Consider the following 21,722-nt stretch of genomic DNA (forward strand, 5'->3'; position numbering starts at 1 on the left):
GATACCAGGGTGGTCTCATCTCTGAATCTGGCCTGTGGGGCCATGGTCCTTCTTCTTCTTCTAGCAGACACCACATCTCTTCTTTGTCGCATTCTCACCACCAAAACTGTCAAGAACTGTGAAGGGTCTGCAAGCTAACAAGTTAGTTTGGCATAGCTTTGTGGGTGCTGGCAGAAGGCTAAGGTCCAGGATCAGACACAAAAGACTTAGTTTTACACATAGAAATAGCCCAAGTATTTGGTTCCTTATTTGGTTCCCAAGCTCCAGTCCCCACAGGACAAAGAAAAGAGGACCAGGTGACACCTGTACGTGTAGAAGGTCACATTACAGGAGAGGAATCCTGAGCACAGGGAACTCAAATTGTTTATGATGTCCATTGCTTCATAAGGAGACAGTCTTTACCTTCACCTTCCAAAGCTCTAAGCACACCTGCCCTTTGTTCTGGGCAGAGATATTATCTCTTCTTTATCTTCTCTATCATACAAACATCCTTGAAAAATATTCCAGAAAAAAAGACAGTCAGTATCTCTGTTCAGAAGACACAAAAACATAAGCAACCTATAGAGAATTATCTAATAAATACCGTCTTACAAACAGGTAAAGTGAAATGATCTCCCCATTTGTTATTTACTGACAAATGGACCAGACCCTTGCATCAGTGGGTGAGAATATGCTTCCCTAATTATCTCTCAGTGGACCTGCTTCTATTTCTCCTTCTGACTCTTGTCAAAATTCTCTGTAAGGTTAAAAAAAAATTCTTTTTTAATTCTCTAAGGCTACACTTACCTTCCATCTATCTCTCAGGTCAGTGTTTCATTAACAACCATTGGCAATACAACAGCAATTTAATGGATTTCAGCAGAGTGAGATGAATTAAAGATTTCTGAATAGAGGGCAAAGACAGATTATCTGGATATCCTTGTCAACTAATGATTCTTAACTTTTCTTGTTTTCAACTCAGCAGAGATCCCGATGTTAGAATCTACTTGTCAATGATTAAGAGGGGAGGAAGGATGTCAATGGGGAAAGCCAAATTTGAGCACCAACTGAATAAATTCAGACGTACATCCTCATATCCATTATTTCACTTGAGATAATCTACTTTTAACCACTTCAAAATCAAATTATATATTACCTCCACTCTCCCTATCTAATGGTGATGACACAAATGGATTCTTTAAGAATATCAGGCTTTCAAATATTACTTAGTACCTCTGGACTAGAAAACACTTCAAAAGTCTAATCTGTACAATCTGATGCCAAAAATATTTAAATTTTTCTTAAAAATAGCAAACCATTCTGGGAGGCATACTTTAAAAAAATGTCTAATTTTTAAAATTAGCAATACTTTTATGTTGAAAGACATGTTAAAATATACTTACTGCTTATTTGTCCACAGCAATCAATTCAGAAATACAAATATTAGATCAATATTTAACCATCAAGGGAAAAAAAATACTGCTACGTCAGCTGATTTTTCTCTCTTCGAATTTAATGAGTTTACATCAAAAAATTAGGTAGTCATCTTACATTTACGGAATAAAAATCTTTTTTTAAAAAAAAACAATACAAAGAGTGAGAGCATTTTAACCAAGTTTACATTTCTTTTTGTTATAGTTTTTAACAATTCATCTCATCATATTGCAATGTGCAAATGCATTTGCAGCACCCATTACAATCATGAAACTAAATTTAAGGAAGTACAGTGCTACTAATGGCCCTCAGAAAAAGCTCATTACCTTCTGTTTAAAATTCTATGGCATATAAGCCTTACATAATAATGCTTAACCACCATTTGTCACAAGAACCATCATCAAAGTTTTCTGGAAATGAGTTCACACATGAATTAAATATTTAAAAGGTGAAATGTTCCTTATTTTAACTTTAGCGAGATCTTCCTTTTTCATTAAGAAACACTTTATAGTTTTAAAGCAAAAGCTGATAAGAGTCCAGATAACTAAAACTGTACTCCTGAGTTCAAACTTACAGGTAAGTCTTTTGTAAATAGTTCTCAATAAAATATCCTCCCTCCCCAGCCCCCTTGCCCCAAATCTTGAATTTTTTTCTTACAAAACTTTGGTCAAGAGTATAAATATTTCCAGGCAGATATGTATGCCATACGTTAGCAAGAACAGTAAAGCCCAACTAATGACTTTAAGTTTTAGAAATAGAAGGCAATTAAAATGTACTCAAAGTTACATTAAGAAAAGCTTTCACTGGGTAATATTGAAACAGTCACAAAGGTTAAGAAAATACTGATATCAAAGTACAAATGACTACAATGTTAAAATAGACAAAAACTACTATACAAGAGCCTCTTTTAAAATTAAAAATAAAGAACACAACACATGAGTCAGGATCGCTTTCCTGTTCTACTCATGAATTTTAGTCTTTATATTCATAGGGTTGGTTATGTCGACATCTAGGAGAGTTTCTTATGACATCTGATGAAGTCTCTTTCCAAATGCAGGTGATGGGTCTTCCCTAAGGAGCTTCTTGGTTTGGTCACATGTTGGTCACTGTACAATTTCAAAGTAGTGCAGTATCGCCATGATGTGCTGAGGCATGAAGACGTATCCCGTATACAGCGCCATCCCCACGATGGAAACCAGCATGGAATCTGAGTCACAGTTAAGGAAACTTCATTTGATTTTTCTCAGTTTACCTAAAACTAAATTCCCCGATTTTTGCAGCAACTGTTTTGTGTGGAAGTACCCATTCACTTAGTTCTTTCTCATCCCTATCAAGTACTTATAGAGAACAAATAACTATAATTATAGCTGCTCACCTGAACCATGCCTGACACCATTCTAAATTTTTTTTAACAATTTTATTTATTTATTTGGCTGACTCAGGTTTTAGTTGCAGAATGTGGGATCATATACTTGTGACATGTAAACTCAGTAACATGTAAACTCAGCAGCATGAGAAGTCTTAGTTGCAGCATGTGCAATCTAGTTCCCTGACCAGGGATTGAACCTGGAGCCCCTGCATTGGGAGTGATGAGTCTTAGCCACTGGACCACCAGAGAAGTCCCCATTCTAAATTTTTTAAGTTCATTTTATCTTCACCATCACCTTACATAGAGCATACTATTATTCTCCCTGTTTTATTTCAAAATATCAGGCTGCTTAAAATGAAGTAGAGAAAGTGACTGTTCAACCTAAGAAACAGAAATGTATAGGAATAAAATTGTACAGTATTTAATGACTGCAAAAGGTCTACCAATGTGAATAATAAGAACGTCTGATCCAAAAATTTTAGAATTATTTAGACTAGAATGTGGCTAAGATATTGACTTTAGGGTCAAAGATAAGATCAATCATATACTAGTGACATAAACTGGTAACACCTGCTATATTAAACACATATTATTCTCACTAAACTTTGCAACATCAAACAAAAGTCATCTTGATAACCTAAACCACAGACATTCTGCACTGTGGTCCTTTCTCTGCATTCCAAAAGGAATTTAAACCGTATAGACACAAATCAACAGGGAGTCCTCCTGTTGGGCCACATGAAACACTGTTAACAAGAATTATGTAAAACCTAAGGATTTCTAAGGGGAGTAACTGCTTCATTCATATCCTCAACCTCCCCTCCCCCTACGTCTTGTCTTCCATATGTTCAGTTCTGCATACTGGTAGTTCTATCATACCTTACATTCCTCTGTGAAAAGATAGGGTTTAAATAAACAATGTGCTTACTACCAACCAATATTTGTATAACAGTTTAGTTGACAAATCTTTGATGTATTATCTCACTTGACCTTTACAGCTTTCAGCTTTCCTGTGAAATGTTTATTGACTACCACTCATCAGAGACCGAGAAAACACTGAGGGGACTTGTCCAAGGCCACACAAGAAGCTATCTTTAGAGTCGGAGCTCAAACCTGACTCAAACCCTAAGTTCATTTGGCAAACATGGGTGAAAAGTCCCCCATGATGATTGCTTTTTGAAATGCAATTAAAATCACAACGATTTGGGGGCTTTCCTTGACGGTTCAGTGGTTAAGACTCCACGCTCCCAGTGCAGGGGGCAAAAGTTCGATCCCTGGTTGGGAAACTAAGATCCCACATGCCACACAGTGCAGCCTGAAAAAAAGAAATCATGATTTTATAGTGGGATCTCACAGTCTTCATGGGAGGGGTCAGCCTACATTCAGTCTTAGCTTTTAAGTGAAGGTTGGTCAAATTGTGGGTCCTGGGATGGGGAAGGCAAGTTCTTGATAATTAACAACCATTATTTGGGGATTTACATTTTTCTGGTGGGGTGGGAGGAGCAGTGGGGTGATAGAGTTAGGAGGAAGACAACGAGAGGGCCACAGTGGACATTCTTAGTCCTTCAGTGTCCCTCACAGTACCCAGAATGGTTGACCCAGACAACCTGGACACAGGAATATCCTGAAGTGGGATTTATGAAGAAGATGGACAGGCCTTTGGAAATGAGTCGCTAAAGATGGCGGTGGAGGCCAGTGTCACATCTGGAATGACACCAATGACCCCGCTGGGGGTGCCTGGGTTAGTGCTGCTGTCCCTGTGAAGAACTTCACAAGGGGAAGGGTGTTTGCAGGAAGGAGGTTGCCCTGGGGGAGGTGGAGCTGGCTGCCTTGGTGGAGACGCAGATGTCAGGTACTGTTCACCCATGACAATTTTTTTTAACCTACTTTTTAGCCCCCCCCTTAATTCAGTTCTTTCTTAAACAACCACCCAGTATTTACCACTTGATTTCTTTTTTTAAAAAAAAAGTGTATGTACTTGCTGTTTCCATATTACTGTTTATCACTGACACAACCATATGCCTTCCATCCCTCCAGGCTAGACACCCTCAGGTCACTGATGACCTCCTACCAAACCCAATGGCTATTTGAATTGACGCCATTTTTCATCTTTCCTCTTCAAAATTCCTTCGACTCTGGGTTGAGGTACTTCTCTGGGGTTCTCCTTCCTTCTCTCACATCATTTTCCTATTTCACTGGCTCTTTTCCCCTGTCTGCCACTGATGTGTAAGATGGTTAACGTGCTTTTCTCCCAAATATCCACTCCACTCCTCTGCTAGTAGAGCTGTCATGTTCCTTGAGTGGGCCTTACGCTAGCCCATCTCCAGGGACAAGCCCTGACTGATCTGAACCAATTAAGATCTTCTCTTTGTAACAATGCCCACCCCCAAATCCAATCAACCAGTTCAAAGTTTAAGACCTCACCAATCCTAAAAGAAACCAATCCTAAATATTCATTGGAAAGACTCTTGCTGAAGCTCCAATACTTTGACCACCTGATAAAGAGCTGACTCACTGGAAAAGACCTTGATGCTAGGAAAGATTGAGGGCAGGAAGGGAAGGGGGCGACAGAGGATGAGATGGTTGGATGGCATCATCGACTCAGCGGATATGAATCTGAGCAAACTCCAGGAGACAGTGAAGGACAGGGAAGTCTGGCATGCTGCAATCCATGGGGATCGCAAAGAGTTGTACATGATTTAGCAACTGAACAACAAAGATAACAGCAGTAGCAGCTTTCATTCTGTGAATATCTAGTGTGCACCTGGAACTGTGTTAAGCCCTTCAGTGAGTTTAAGTTAACATCCCAAAATCAGAGTAAGCAATGGAGCCAATTTCAAACCAAATCAACCAAACCTCCAAAATGTGTTCTTCACCATTACACTATAATACAGTCCTATGAATGAGAAGTCCTATTCCTCCAAATAAAACCTAATCATTCTCTCAGCGACTCATCTCCTCTTAGATGAGGCTTTCCCTAGCACTCACTTTTTCCATTCTTACCCCAATGTCCTGACAGAATTACTCCCTGATGTTTGTCAAACTCTTTATTAAATGTCACAGTGCTTATATCCATAGAATTATTTATCTCATCCAGATTATCAACTCCTTGAACATGTGAACAATGTCTAATCATTTTTGTATCTCCAATATCTAACATAACACATGCTTAATAAATGTGTAATGAATAAAGGAATTGGTCAAGAAACATTATTTGATCCTGGATTCACTGTAGGCCTTTCTACATACTCCACTTATTTACTGTGACTGACAAACTCTACAGTGACTACAGTGAAGAAACACAAAATCTTTTTATAATCTATATTTTCAAAATGTTTTTTGCTTTTTTACAGCTTTTACGTAAGACTTATGAATGTCTACACCAAACAAATGAAATGACATAGTAATAAAATTCAGGTCATTGGCTCAAATTCAAGTAAGAAGTAATTACTAAAAACAGCCATTTGAATGATTATATTACCTACTCTTTATGGAACTATAACCCTTCAATTTAGTATGGAGAATATATCAGTTATGGAACATGTATAAATTTAGCTTAACAGAGACTGTTCCACATAAGATAGGAATCTGAAACTTAAGGTCAATTTTGTGAACACTAAATTCTCAAATCTTTAAACTTTTCTTTGCATATAAAATCAGGACGTTTTTCTAAGTGAAACAAGAACTTATTGAAACTGGAAAAGATTTTTTTTGCCTGGTTAAGATATTCGACACTAGAGTTCATGACATTCTATAGCTGTTGTGATGAATATATATGGAATAAGAGGACATATGTATACCTGTGGCTGATTCATGCTGATGTTTGGCAGAAAACAACAAAATTCTGTAAAGTAATTATCCTTCAATTAAAAAACAAATTAAAAAAAAAAAGACGCTGTTCTGATTTTGTAATAATCAGGGCAGGCTAAACATTCGCTATATTAAGACCATGCATGTGTCCCCAGACCTAGTTCTTTGCCTAGGTCTGGTTTTATAAATGCTGGTGATAAACCAAGTCTGATTTACATGACTTATCTTGTGTGGGAATTGTCTGTGACTCTAGGTATCTGATCAACCTTGAGAAATGGTAGCACAGCTAGTGTGATAATTTTTTAAGATAACCATTGCTAGTTTGATGATTACCAGTTGCCATTAAATGAGTTGTAAAAAAAAACAAAGAATAAATGGCAATTATGTAAGCAAAATTCAGGTAGTGGATACTTAATGGGGTGAAATGGGAAGAGAAAGCAGACAGACCTGCAAGAAGGGGTGTAAAAGGGCTTCAAATGTATTAGTAAGGTTTTTCTTCAACTAGTTGGTAGTATGGGCACACTTTCATTATATTATCCTTTACGGGGTTTTCTGCATGTTGGAATAGTCAATAACTTTTTTTAATAAGTAAAATTTGCAAAGGAAAATGTAACTGTATATCATAGTAGACTAAAAGCTATTTTGAAGGATCTTCCTTGACAAAGTTTGGGTTAGGCATCATTGGATCTAATTTGGATCTAGGAAATAAATGGAAAGTCTTAGCTCTTAGTAACAGAATAAATAACCCTCAATTCTGACCAAAATAAACAAAATTACCAAAAGTCACTTGAACCAAAAGGCAAGTGCCAATTTATTAGCTGCTCGAAATAATAATGATAACCCTAAATTTTTACCCAGAGCCACTTATTAAACTTTTATTCTATTTCTCTCAAAAAGTTTCTATATTCTGACCCCAGTTCTCCTAAGTATCTTCAGAATCATGATAATAACTCTCTAAAGGTAAGTTTGCTATACAATTAAATTTCAAAATTATTTCCAAAAATTATCCTAAAGCTCAACCAGAAGAGAATATTTTTCTAATCGAAGTACAGTTGATTTACAATGTTTCAGGTATACGGCTAAGTGATTCAGATATACAGATAGATTCTTTTGTAGATTATTTTCCATTATAGGTTATTACAAGGTACTGAATATAGCTCCCTGTGCTATACAGTAGATCTCTGCTTAACTAGTTTATATATAGTAGTATCTGTTAAACCCAAATTCCTAATTTATCCCTCCACTAAATAAGAGACTATTTAAGACTGACTTAAAAACATGTAAATCCATAGCTGATTCATGTCAATGTATGGCAAAAACCACTACAATATTGTAAAGAAATTAGCCTCCAACTAATAAAAATGAATTAAAAAAAAAAAACGAAGAAGAAATGCCTTTTATAATAGCTTCTACAAATGCAATTTAAGCAATTTCAGCCATGTAGTTGAAATAGCTCCAAAATACTGAGTTGAATATTCCCTGAGATTATGCTTGGCACCATTTATAATGGCAGTCTACTGACACTCTTGGGCACTGGTCTCATTGTGACATCTGCAAGGTTGGGGAACATGTGACCTTCGTCTCCTTAGAAATGTTCTCCCAAAGCTAAAAGCATACTACCTAGAATACAACAGCTATTATTTGCTCTCTGAGTCCTTGAATGCATTTCTCAATCCACTGCATTCTTTTAACACACCTCTCAAATTTTAAAGTGTCCTTGATACACTGTAAAGTTCAAGAAATGGATACCGGAATCACCACAGCACTAGGAGAGACCTAGGTCTGAGCTGCAATTCTGCCAATCCCTGCTTGTGCCAAAAACTATCTGATTACTAGTCTCTTTATCTATAATATGAGGATATATATAACTTACCTTTCAGGGTTAATATAAATCTATTCTTCAACAAAAGGTAACATAATCTTTATTGAAATTACTGTTTCAAGGCTTGGGCACTTAACACTATGACTCAGATCTTTGTTTGGAAATTGCCCAAGGTCACTCTGCTATTAACTTGTTGTTAATTTATAGTATAATCCTAGGGCATCACAACCTCTCTGAACCTAAGTTTCTTCTCCATAAAATGAAATCCCTTCCTGCCTCAACATGTTCAGATTCCACTTGCTTGGAGAGGGCATTCAGGCACCATTTCTCAATCATCTAATGTAATCTTCTATTTGAGACACTGACACACACACACACACACACATACACACACAGAGAGAAAATGTAAGTAATCAGGGCTACATAATACACATATATTAGAAGGTGACATAATCTATATATCATGTTATATAATATACAAGGTGATACAGTAATCTTTCCATTTGGGCTTCCCAGGTGGCTCAGTGGTAAAGAATCTGCCTTCCAATGCAGGAGACTTGGGTTCAATTCCTGGGCTGGCAAGATTCCCTGGAGGAGCAAATGGCAACCCATTCCAGTATCATTGCCCGGAAAATCCCATGGACAGAGGAGCCTGGCAGGCCAAAGTCCAAAGGGTCGAAAGAGAGTTGGACAGGACTGAGTGACTAGACCACAACCACCTCTCCATTTACCAAGCCCTTACTGCTGTTTCCACAAGCATCAGTTAGCTGTACAAGACTGACCAGCTTCATGCTTTAAAGCGGCCTCCATGATTCAAGCAATACAGAACTAAGCTAGTGAAATCTACACTAACAAACCAAAAACCTCAAGAACTAAAAAAAAAGTCTTAGCTGTCTTGTGTGTATGTAACTGCCTCTACCACTGATTTTTAAGTGCTTAAGAGGGGTGCCTCAGCTGCTCTTTTTTTTTTTTTTTTTTTCAGTTCTACCAGTTTATTGCTACCAACCCATCTCCCTCCACCCTCATGCACACATGCTCAGCCGTGTGACCCCATGGACTGCAGCCCGCCAGGCTCCTCTGTCCATGGACTTTTCCAAGCAAGAATACTGGAGTGGGTTGCCATTTCCTTCTGCACTCAGCCGCTCTTTGCTTCTAGCTGTAGTGCATTGTTAGACAACGCCAGGACTTCGTCAATCATCAAGAACTGAGCAGATAATGTATAAAATAGATAACTAATGAAAACCTACTGTATAGCCACGAGGAACTCTACTCAATGCTCTGTGGTGACCTAAATGGAAAGGAAATCAAGAAAAGAGGGGATATAAGTAAGCATATAGCTGATTCACTCTGCTACACAGCAGAGACACAACATTGTAAAGTAACCATACTCCAATAAAAATTAAAAAAAAAAAAAGAACTGAGCATATAATGTGCCAAGATTGTGCAGGAACTGCCAATAAATGTTTGTTCAAGGGCTGAGTGAAAAATTAGAGGTTATTTATAAACCTGGACATAACTTATATATTTTATGGGCTCAATGGATTAAAAAACAAATAGATGTGAAATCATATATCTGTGTCTTGTTCTGTTTTCTTTAACAGGAATCCCCAACTAATCACGAACTGGTAAGTTACCAGCTAGATAGGAAAAATAAAGACGTTTTGCTCATACAAGGAACTGGCCACCCTAGGCCTTTTCCCAGCAACCTAAAAAAAAAAAAAGGAAATGCTTTAAAATAGCTTTAAAATACAGTACATCAGAAGATCGCAGAAACTAACATTCCTGCCCTAACCAGTAACCTCACACTATCACCACCTACCTTAGCAACCTGTTCACAAGATTCTGGAGAAACCAAAGTTAGTTCCTCACTCGGAAAAGGGTAGAGGTTTTTGTTCCAGTGGGTATGATTTATTCCTCTTCACTAAACAGTTTCAATGTTTTCAGTCTCTGATGGCCCTGGTCACATCAAAAAACAGAGCTAAAATGTCATTTTTCAATCTTCTTAGTCAACCAGATCTTCTATTACTCAAATTCCTTTTGTAAAATCAACTCTTTAAATGCTACTTTTATCCTTAGGTATATTCAAAATTTTGATAAATTTATTTTAAGGAACCATTTGAAAGAAAACAAAGCATCTGACAAAGTATAACCACAGGCTGTTTGGTGAAAAGCAATCAAAGTTCTAAGGGAAAGCAGGTGTCAGCTGCTAAACAATGCTACGGAAAGGAATCTTCCTTACTACTGCCGGTTTTGTCCCCTGACCTCGAAAAGAAACGTGCTCAGTCTTGTCCGACTCTCTGCAACCCCGTGGCCTGTAGCCCACCAGGCTCCTCTGTCCACAGGATTTTCCAGACAAGAATACTGGAGTGGGCTGCCATTTTCTTATTGCAGGTTTTGTCCCCTGACCTTGAAAAGAAATGCTAAGAAAGCTTGTTTTGGGAATTCCCTGGCAGCTCAGTGGTTAGGACTCCGTGCTTTCACTGCTGAGGACAGGGTTTCACTTCCTGGTCAGGGAACTAAAATCCTGCAGCCTCAGAACACCACCAAATGTTTTTTGGTTTTTTTTAAGTTTTTTTTTTTCCCAAATATGTCACTTTTGATACTTCTGGTTGCCATAAATGAAAGCACGTAGAAGATACAGTCCAGGGTATGTCAGCCAATTTGATATTCTTGGGCCATCGTAGAGGATATCACGGGCTTCCCTGGTGGCTCAGTGGTAAAGAATCCACCTGCCAATGCGGGAGACCCAGGTTCAAACCATTGGTCGAGAAGATCCCCTGGAGAAGGAAATGGCAACCCACTCCAGTATTCTTGCCTGGAAAATTCCACGGACAGAGGAGCCTGGCAGGCTACAGTCCACGGAATTGCAGAGTCAGACACAACTTAGCGACTAAACAACAACGACGACGACGAATATTGCATCAGCATCAGAGGTTAATGTTAGCACGCAAAACCCATTCTCTGAGCTTTCTGTAGTGTTCATCATACCTAGGTATGGAAATTGATTTTAGAACAACTTGATGATGAACTCTTTAAAAGCTAAACAAACAAAAGTCTTCTGCTTAAAAAAAAAAAAAAAAAGAAAGTCTTCTGCGTAAACCAGCAATGATCCTGTTCCACTCTGAACTGAAATCCTAGAAATGGTTTGTATGTCTGTGCCCAGAGACAATGAAGCTATGTACAGATATATCCCTTTTGAATTAGAGTTTCTGTTAATCTAATGAAGATCTGAAGTCCTGGGGTCAAGGGGTTGAGGGGTGAATTATCTGCTTGCTCTAAAATATAATCTGCTCTGCTATAACACATTTCTGAAATGTCAATCAGCTCATACATAAGTAGGATTTGTTTCATATGGGGTTTTTTCATAAATTAGGGGAGCCAGATTAGTGAGAAAAGAATACTAATCTTCAGCAAGAAACATCCCTCAGCTTAGTGGCTGCAAGTCCTTATAGCTCTATTTTAAGAAAATTAAAAATTAGCATCTGCACCAGTTCTCCCTCTCCAGAACAGTACACCTCCTGGCTGGAAAAGCTCTCCACTGATGATAGGACAGCCCTGTCCGCCTGCACCTCCTCCTCCAAGGCAGCCCACACCATCTCTGTCACACCCCAGCATTTCCAGTCAACTCTGTCCATCAATTTTTAATGTCCCCTGGGGCAGCCTCCAGTCTGCTTGCCCTGGCTATCCAAGTTATCCGCCCAAATGCTAATCATTGTTCTCATTAGAAGTTGCAGCAGTTTTGAGGAGTCTGAGCCAATGGTATTTTCCCATAAACTAGTTCTTATTTGAGAATTTTTTCAGGAACACATACAACACATAATGGGGTTCACCGGTGGCTCAGCGGTAAAGCGTCTGCCAACACAGGAGACATGGGTTCAGTCCCTGGGTCAGGAAGATACCCTGGAGGAGGGCATGGCAACCCAGCCCAGTATTCTTGCCTGGGAAATCCCATAGACAGAGGAGCCTGGTGGACTACAGTCCACGGGGTCGAAGAGTCAGACACAACTTTGCAAGTAAACAACATCATGTGATGCCAAAATTCCTGTATTAGTAATAGTTGTTTTCATCACTATTGATCATAACTACTATCTCTCATTCCATAATTGCTATTTTTTTAAGCACTGCAATTTGTGAAAAGTATACATCCTCTATTAAGTAGATCTTCTAGAACATGTAGCTTTAATCATTAAATTTGAGCATTGGGTTTTTTGGTTTTTTTTTTTTTTTTAATCTAAAGAATTTATCTTATCCTCGCCCATAAGCATCACAAATGTTAACAACTCTCAAACTCTGAGCTGGGACTGGGGGATGGGATCACAAGGTCTTTAAGAATATGAAGCAGTAGAGAAAGGATCCACATTCATCTCTACTGAAAAATCATTTGTATCACACACCGATAAACACGGTAGATTACATGTGCTTTGTCCTCTAAACCATCAACTTCCCATGACTCTCCCTGACATCCCAGTACAGGAGACCTACTTTTTGCATAGCACAGTTCTGGTCTTTTGTTTGGGTTTTTTTGTTGTTGTTGTTTTGCTTTTATATTCCACCTTTCTCAAAAGAGGTTTCCCCCCCCCCCCCCCCCCCACTAAGGGAAATATTATCCTAAGGAGTACAGACAAGGGACAGTCTAACATTCTCATGTAGCCAGCCAAATATCCAGGCAGTACGAAACAGGCAAGAGCAGTGATTTTCCAACCAAAGCACTGGAGCCCTGGAGCAACTTTTCAAAGGGTTTGGATCAGTTAGGGGAATCAGTTTATAAGTCTTCAGCTTCCACTGTTTTCTCTCCTCCAGCTGATCTGAGAACTGTGATCTGCTAGTTCTCCTTCTCATCACTCCCTCCCCACTTAAAATTTCACTTCTCCCACTTTACTACCAGAAATTCAGAATTTCCAGAATTTCCCCAGGCTATAAAATAACCTCTGGGATGGACAGCAAACAAAGGAATGGTAACTAACTTATGCTGTACTTTATTTCATTCAAGTTACAAACTTCTGGCACAGCTCCAAGCCTCATCTATCTGTGTAATAACATGAATTTGGACATGAGACACCTTTCCAATCTGGGCCCCACAAAATGCCTCCAGCAAGCAGGATATAGAGAAGGGCCATTCTGCCATCACTGAGGCAGTGGCCAGAGAACCCACTGCCAACATTCACAAGTGCACCCATGGAGTTGGCTTCAAGAAGCGTGACCCGCAGGCATGAAAGAGACCCAGAAATCTGACATGAAGGAAATAGGAAGTCCAGATGTGCACAGCGACACTGGTTTTAATAAAGTTAGGCCAAAGGGATAAAGAGATATAATTATTTGGAAATCATATTTAACTTGAAAGTACCTTGATAAAATCTTTCTAAAAAACATTAAGCTTACTTACTAATAATTTTTTTCTAGAAGTAACTTTCTGATATTAAGAATTTTGCCTAATCACATGCTGATTTTTACTGGAAACCTATTTAAATTGTCAGATGGTTCTATATTTACAAACATTTTCTTCAAAAAAGGAGCTCATTAAGAAAAAACAAGTTATAGTAGAAGACTCTTGGTGAATTCGGGTTTTAATAATTTACTGACTAGTTCAGAGAAAGCTCTACCAAAGCGACAGACAATGGTACCCACTGGCCTATATATAGGAGTTTTCTTTTGTCAATTTTGTTTTGTGTGCTGTGTTTATTTACAAAACATACTTTATATAGAAAATATACAAAAAACAGACACACTTAATTGTAGGGAATCATATCAATCATTATTAGTACCTCCAAAAGGGCATAGCAAAATATATTCCTCAAACAATTCTCTATTGGCTTATAAAAGCTTTGATTTCCCCAAACTACACACACCAAAACAACACCTATTACTTTCCAGGTGTTCATAGAATGAAGATGCACAGGCAACTGACGACAATGTTGCCTCAAGGTGGCTGGGGCAGGGGTGGAAGGAAGACTTTCACCATCTACATTTTTGCACCTTTTGAGTTTTGATCCGTGAAGATGTGCAAACTATTTTTCATTTATAATTCAAGAAGGTGTATTTTCTAAACTCTCAAACACACTAATTATTCAAGCATATTCAGATGTAAAGAAAAATCTTTCTCAGTTCCAGCTTTAGACATTTGAGGATACAGCAAAGATCTAAGAAAATAAACTAGTCACTACTGAAAAAAAAAAAGAAACTAGTCACTATTGAAAAGAACATGTGAAAGTGAAAGTGTTAGTAGTTCAGTCATATCTGACTCTGCAATCCCATGGTTCCTGCCAGGCTCTTCTGTCCATGGAAATCTCCAGGGAAGAATACTAAAGTTAGTAGCCATTTCCTTCTCCAAGGGATCTTTCCAACCCAGGGGTTGAACCTAGGTCACCTGCATTGCAGGCAGATTCTTCACCATCTGAGTCACCACTGAAAAGAACATACAGCTTTAAAAAATGTAATGCTGGGGCTTCCCTGGTGGTCCAGTGGCTAAAAGTCTATGCTCCCAGTCAGAGGGTCCAGGTTAGATCCCTGGTCAGGAAACTAGATTCCACAAGCTACAATTAAACTAAGATTTCAAATGCCACAACTCAGACTCAGTTCAATCAAATCAATAAATAAATAACAAAATGCTGGGGAGAGTGGAGGGAAAACAGTGGTGGGGGAGTGAGAGGTACAAACTATTGGGTGTAAGACAGGCTCAAGGCTGTACTGTACAATGTGGGGAACACAGCCCCACATGTAATAACTGTCAATGGAAAGCAACCTTTAAAGTTGTATAAAAAATTTTTTTACAACTTTTAAATGAATTTTTTAATTTGAAAAAAAATTTAAGTAAGGCTTTTTTCATGATCATTTAAAGCCTACCTCAATCCAAAACATCTACTTTTGCTTCCACCCTTCCTTCCTCTAGCCACTTAATTTATTCCAAATTCTGCAATCAAACTAAACCTTCTCAAACTTATAAAGTCAGATTGAAGACTTCCCTGGGGGTACAGTGGCTAAGATTCTGTGCTCCCAATGCAGGAGGCCTGGGTTCAAGCCCTGGTTGGGGAACAAGATCCTACATGCCCCAAATAAGAGTTCGTATGCTGCAGTGAAGATCAAAGATCGAAGATCCTGCATGCTGTAACTAAGATCTGGAGAAGCCAAATAATTTTTCTTAAAGTTCAGATTGGATCGCTCTTCTATCAGATCTTCCAAGAGCACCCCTTTTTCCCAAAATTAAACACCAAAATCCTTACAAAGACCTCTAGGACTTCCGAATCTGTCCTCACCGACTACTACTCTCCCCAACGCTCACTCTGCTCCAGCCATACCCGCCTCAGTGATGGCCTTCATCCACGCCAGGCAGCTATGGACTCAGGGACTTTGCAACTGCTATTCCTTCTGCGAGCTACTCTCTTCTGTCAGATTTCTACCCTGCTAACTCCCTCCCCTCCTTCATGTTTTCACTCTCAAGTATGCTTTCACAATGAAGCCTCTCCTGACATCTTTAAAAATAGTAACTTCATCTTATCCACACATTTCTTATCCCCTTTACCTACTTTTGTCTTCCATAATGCTTACCACCTAATATACTATATACTTCACAAGTGCAGAGTCCTAACCACTGGACCACCACAGAATTTCCACATAGTTCACTTATTATATAAGTTCCCAAAGACAAAGATCTCTGTCTCGTTTGCTCGCTGACACATCAGAAAAAGCGCCTAGGCCAGCATCTGGCCAAAGTATACACACAGAAGTGTCCAATTAATAAACAGCCTCAACCTGCTTCTTCAACTATACTTCCCACCTATTCTGCATTAAAGAATCTGTGTTCCAGCCAGTCAGCCTGGCACACTCACTCACCATCCTAACACATCTCTTCCACACCTTCTTCCCACATGGGAAAAATGCAGCCAAACACTCAGATACCTCCCTCTGCAATTTCTCTAATCGCTCTTCCTGCCCTGGGTCCCAAAGCACTCACTGCCCAGCTCTTTCCGCTGAATGGGGTGAGGGGGCAGGGGGAATCTGAGAATATGTGTAAATTCTTGTTTTTCCTGAACTTGGATTTAATTTCCCCGAAGGAAAAACTGAAGTTCATATTCTTGGAAACTCCGAAGAACTCAGTACATTGAAAAAAATTTTAATTAAAATAAGTTTCAAAAATCCCATTCCTGGGGGTGTGTGTGTGTGTGTGCGCACATGGTTTCCACTCAGAATGAAAAGACCTTTAAGTCTCAAGAAGAAAGGAAAAAATGTATATTCCTATGTTTTCTTTTCCTACTTTATCCAATATTTAAATGTCAGGGAGAAAAAATGTCAGTGAGAAAACTGTTACTGGATCTGAGTGACTCTACCCAAAAGGTATGAGCACCTCCCTGCACTTCCAGAACGCGCACTCCATGCCTAGGAGGCCCTGCCGGATTGGATCTGACCTCTCCTGTTACTCACCCCACTTTCCCCACCCCAATCGCACAGCTATCCTTGAAACACGAAACACGCCAGACATGCTGGTGCTTCAGGGCATGGTTACCATTCTCGCTACCTGGAATGCTTAATCCCCGGGGATTTTCTCCCTGCTTAAATCTTTCTAAATGTCTCCTTCCTGACCACGCTAGCTAAAATCAAAGCACATGACCTCTTCCTTAGTTCCTATCCTCATCTCTCTTGTTTTTTTATCTCCATAACATCTATAAGAACCTAATAATCTATATTTTTATTTATTTGTCTAGTGGCATTAGAATATTTTTATATTTTATTTATAGGTAAATCCCTACTCTCTAAAATGGGCTTCCCAGGTGGCACACAGTATCTGCCATTAGAAAGTATATGATACTTGTGGAACAAAGAATTCAACAAATGTACATGTTTTACAAATGAGGGGACAGCAATGCAAATTTTGTAAACATATCCAAAATAAAAGAAGTTCTTTCAACTGACAGCTTTTTCTACTTCTTTAAGTTTGAATACTCTATAAGAACTGAATGTTGTTCATCAGAAACAGTCTAGTTCCAAAGCTACTCTAAAAATGGCTTAAAATCAGTACTTCTGCAACATATAAACAAATATTTGTCAAGCATTATTTGTGTGCAGTAACGTGTTGCTGAACAACAAAAAGAACTCTTTCTTTGAAGAAATCATGGCCTCTCTTTCAGGGGGGAATCTAATTTCAAACATACACCAAAAAAACCGTCCACATTTTGCTTAAAATAAAGTATAAAATGCCATGGAAACATAAAAAGCCATAGAAAGGTGGCAAATATAATCCAGTGATAACAAAATACAAGTTTATTTAGTTTTTTTTTTATTAAAAAACAAGGCTAAAATAACTTTCATGTATGCTTCTAATTATTTTAACAAAGTATATTTTAATTTCCCATCTCCCCTCAACAGCATGGTTACAATGTTACTCAGTGAGACATACTACAGGGAGTGTCTCACTGGTTACAAAACCGGTCTTGGTTACAAAACCTGGTCTTTTCCTTTCCCACTGATGACTTCCAGGAGGGAAAGGGGATTTCTGAAACATGTTAAAGCTTCCCCTCAAGAGGTGGAAATCAAAAGTTCCCAGCAGATCTCTCTCTGATTGTTGCAGATCTCATTATTTTTTTGTTTTTTAGTTGAAATCATGTGGTTACATAAACCAATGAGAAGTCAAATGCTTCAAAGGCAAAAATCCACAGAGGTACTACAGACAATTTCATAATTTATTTCTCCACATCAGGCCCCCAAAACCATCATGGAGCTATTTATAAGACATTGTTACTATTGCAACATAGTACAAAAAAGCCTTAATATCGCTGACACTGTAGCATTTATCCATAGGCCAAAAAAGCCTTCAAGAGTAAAATCAAGAGTGTAGACTCTGATAGTGGGGCGTTACATTTAACTTCTGATTCCTTAAAGAATTTCAACTTACCTTAACACTGTTTAAATTCACTTTTTAGTAATTTTAACTAAGTCAAGAGGTGGTCTCTATTTTACTATACACTTTACAAGGATGACCTCATGCATTCCAACCTATAGAACTTAAGAGTGAAATTAAATTGAAAAAAAAAATCCTAACTAAACTACAGCTACAAGTAAATGGTTCAGGAAACTAGAACATGCTTTACATTCAGATTTTACATCCAAAATATGCATTCTGGTTCTTAAATTCCAGGTTTGGAAAGAAATGCCAATAATAATAAAACTTGTAAAGCAGCTAAGATGCCTCAAGTGCTGAAACGAAAGACAGCTTTGAGTACAATCTTAAATTAGTTCAATACAAATAAACACTTTTAAGGCTTGGAATGAAATTATCTCTCTACCACAATGCCACAGTGTATTCGCAAAGTTGTTCTGAAGCTACTCCAACTAAACCACATTGAAGAGGAGCGGCCCTCCAGGAAGCAAGCATGCTTTGTAAAGTATTTGTCTCATACGGGTCCTCAAGCTCTTTTTTAAATAGTTCTATCTCATGATTAGTATTTATTCTGCAAGAATAATATCAAGGAACGTCAACATAGATTCAGGAAGCCTTTCTTCACAACCATGAGTTATTCATTGTGGTTATGAAAGTTAAGATGAGTTAAGATACAGGAAAAGTGCTTAGCCCAGGTGTTTGGCTGGTAGCAAACGCTCAGTAGTCATTAACAAGTAGTTATTACCTACCTACGAAAACACAGTTTCAAACACTATCTGCAAATAACCATAAATTCCTTTTCGGGCTCTACTGTTCCGGACTGTGCAAACAGCAAATTAATGAGTAAAACACACTTTTAAAACTAACCATCTTCAAGATCAAAAAAGGTCCACTTAACAGAGCTGCTTTCAAAAACTGAATTGGGATGCCATAAACACAAATTCACAACCTCACTTGAAGGCTGATAAACTAGTTAGCATTCTCACTAGGATCGAAGCCAGCTAAATCAGGGACAGTTAAAGGTCAAAAGCGCCCAAGCCCGGAGCGGTCTGCTCCACTACCCGTCCCCGCCTCCCACGGAACGGGAGCCCGAACCCACGGCTGGCGCGGCCAAAGAGCAGGCGAGGGCACACCCGGGAGACGTCTCCCTAGGGGATCTCCTCCAGTAATAAAGGCGCCTCCATCTCGGGTCCGGAGACTCACCCGCGACCGCTGATCTCAAGAGTTCTCGCCCTCCTGGCCCGCTCCCAACCAAAGGAACGCCACCAGCGCGGCCCCCACACCTCGGCCCGCGTGTCCGTCGCGCAGAGGCTAGTCAGCGCGCGGCTCCCGCGGGGCCGGCCCTCCGCCCTTCCGCCTGCCAGGCCCGGAGCCCGAAAGGATGCCGCCCCGGCCCTCCGCGCCCCCACCGGCCCCGCGCCCGCGGCCCGGGCAGGATACTGAACACAGTCCGCTCCCAGGGCTCCAGCATGTAGAGCGCCGTGACCAGCAGGTACTGGTAGTAGAACCAGGACATCTGCTTCCAGGCCCGCGCCAGCGCCATCCCCGCCACGCGCCTCCCGCGTTGCAGCCAAACGTCAGTCTGTCCGGCCGGCCTCCCGCTAGCGTCCTAGAGCCCCCCGGCCGCCAGGCCCGCCCGCCACCCCGCGCCCATTGGCCGGCCAGGTCCGGAGCGTCACCCGTGGGCACGCCCAGCCCCGCGCGCTCCCGGGCCGCCGGCGGCGAGCCCCGCCCGGCCGCGCTCATTGGCCAGGCCCGGCCTCGCGCCGCTCCTGGCCTTCCGCGCTTCCCCCTCCAGGGGCCGCGCCCACGCGAGCCGGGGAACTGTCCCCGCGAGAGCGCCCAGCCGGGGCTCGCCCTACCCGGCCGTTGGTGGGCGGGACCGTACTGCCCGCCGGCTCGAGCGCGGGGGCGGGCGCCCCCACGAGGGCCCAGAAACGCCGGTCGCAGAAATACCGTGGCATAGCAGTGACGCCTTAGGCGTCCTAATGGGCTCGGGCATTACAAGTTGAATAGGATCATATTAGGGTTTTTAACTCGTGCAGTTTACGATCTAGAGAGGGAGACAGGCATTCATCACACCAATGCAATTAAAGCTGTGATCGGTGCAGAGGGAGAGAATAAGATGCTCCGAGAGAGTATGGAGGCGAACATCCCCCACTCGAGGAGGTCATAAAAGGCATCTGTGAAGAAGTGTCTGCCCACCTCTCTTAGTAGCTGTAGGTGCCCTGTAGGTCAAGGCCGGGAGAAGGACGCTGATCTGGCTGGTTCTGCAGATGACAGATTGCTTGAGATCCGTCGGTGGAGCAGATACTTCCTGGAGATGGGCTCTTAAATGTTCAGATTTTCCCACTGACAAATGCGCCCCGACGTCACACACACCTTCAGGAACGAAGATGCACAATTAACATGTGAAACGATACGATTAAATGGCCTGCTATTTAAATGTTAAAAGGTTTATGTTAATAGGTTAAGTATCTTTCTGCTACACTTTAAAGCTTTGATGGTTGACAACTATTTATTTAGAAATATCAAGTACTGTTCAAGAGCTAAATAGCGGGTATAGAAAGCCAGATAGACTGATCTGCCTTCATAAAGTACCCAGTAACTACCAGGGAAGAGAAACAAGTTAATTGATTACAGTGAGATGTGCTAAAGGGTATTTTTATGTTTTGTGTAGGATGCTATTATCATCCAGGAAAAATCACATTGGGATTGTAAAAGCCTTCGGGGAAATGGTGCTTGAGCTGAGTATTAAAGGAAAAGTAGAAATGGGAGGATGAATGGGGTGGAGTGGATATTACAAACACTGAACTATGGATCCCCTGTATGAATGGCTGGTGTTTTTAAAGAGCTGGAAGAACTTCCCTGTGGCTGAAAAGAAAAGAAAAATAGTGTAGATAGCAGCAAGAGGTAGATAGTAACCAGGGACTATAACCTAAAAGACCTTGTTTGAGGAGCTAAAGAATTTTTAACTTACTGTCCAAAAGTTAAAAGAACCAATAGCTTATTAAGATTTGCTTTTGGGACAAGACATGGGTATTAGCAGTAGACTGGAGGAAAAGAAGATCCAGTTGGAGACCTTAAGAGGTAGAAACTGTAAAAGTATACTATAAACCACACTCACTTGGGGCCTCCTTATCCTTGAGAGATCTGAGTACTCTTGTCTCTCCCAATTCTGAATCTTCTGTGTTGGGCTTCTCTCTCTCTGATCCTGAGCTATCTCTTCAGACCTGTTTGGGCAGGCAAACTCTGTTCCTTTCTAAGAACTCCAAATATCTGAGCCCTTGGTGATGCTTGGTGAAGTTTACACAAAGTCTCTAAGTGCCATTCCTACCATGTGGTCCTCCCCACTGTATGTAGCTCCCCAGCCCCCTGCATCTCTTCAGGAGAGCAGCCCCAGCAAGTTAATTTCCATCCCTCAGCTTCCCCAGGATTCC

General features: G+C 40.3%; 1 protein-coding gene and 1 non-coding gene across 2 annotated transcripts; one reads left to right on the forward strand and one right to left on the reverse strand.

Moving 5' to 3' along the window:
- Positions 1–1,471: 1,471 nt before the first annotated feature.
- Positions 1,472–19,888, reverse strand: SPTSSA (serine palmitoyltransferase small subunit A). The gene is made up of 2 exons (XM_043922046.1): positions 19,723–19,888; positions 1,472–2,620 (listed from the first exon to the last, which is right to left on the reverse strand). The coding sequence occupies exons 1-2, from the start codon at positions 19,823–19,825 to the stop codon at positions 2,517–2,519; spliced, it is 207 nt and encodes a 68-aa protein (XP_043777981.1). The 5' UTR covers positions 19,826–19,888; the 3' UTR covers positions 1,472–2,516.
- On the forward strand, positions 6,663–6,794 carry LOC122707220. Its single transcript, XR_006344741.1, has one exon. It is a non-coding gene; the product is annotated as a small nucleolar RNA SNORA72 (small nucleolar RNA).
- Positions 19,889–21,722: the final 1,834 nt, after the last annotated feature.

Source organism: Cervus elaphus, chromosome 13 (assembly GCF_910594005.1).
Source record: "Cervus elaphus chromosome 13, mCerEla1.1, whole genome shotgun sequence".
In the NCBI taxonomy this organism is placed as follows: domain Eukaryota; kingdom Metazoa; phylum Chordata; class Mammalia; order Artiodactyla; family Cervidae; genus Cervus; species Cervus elaphus.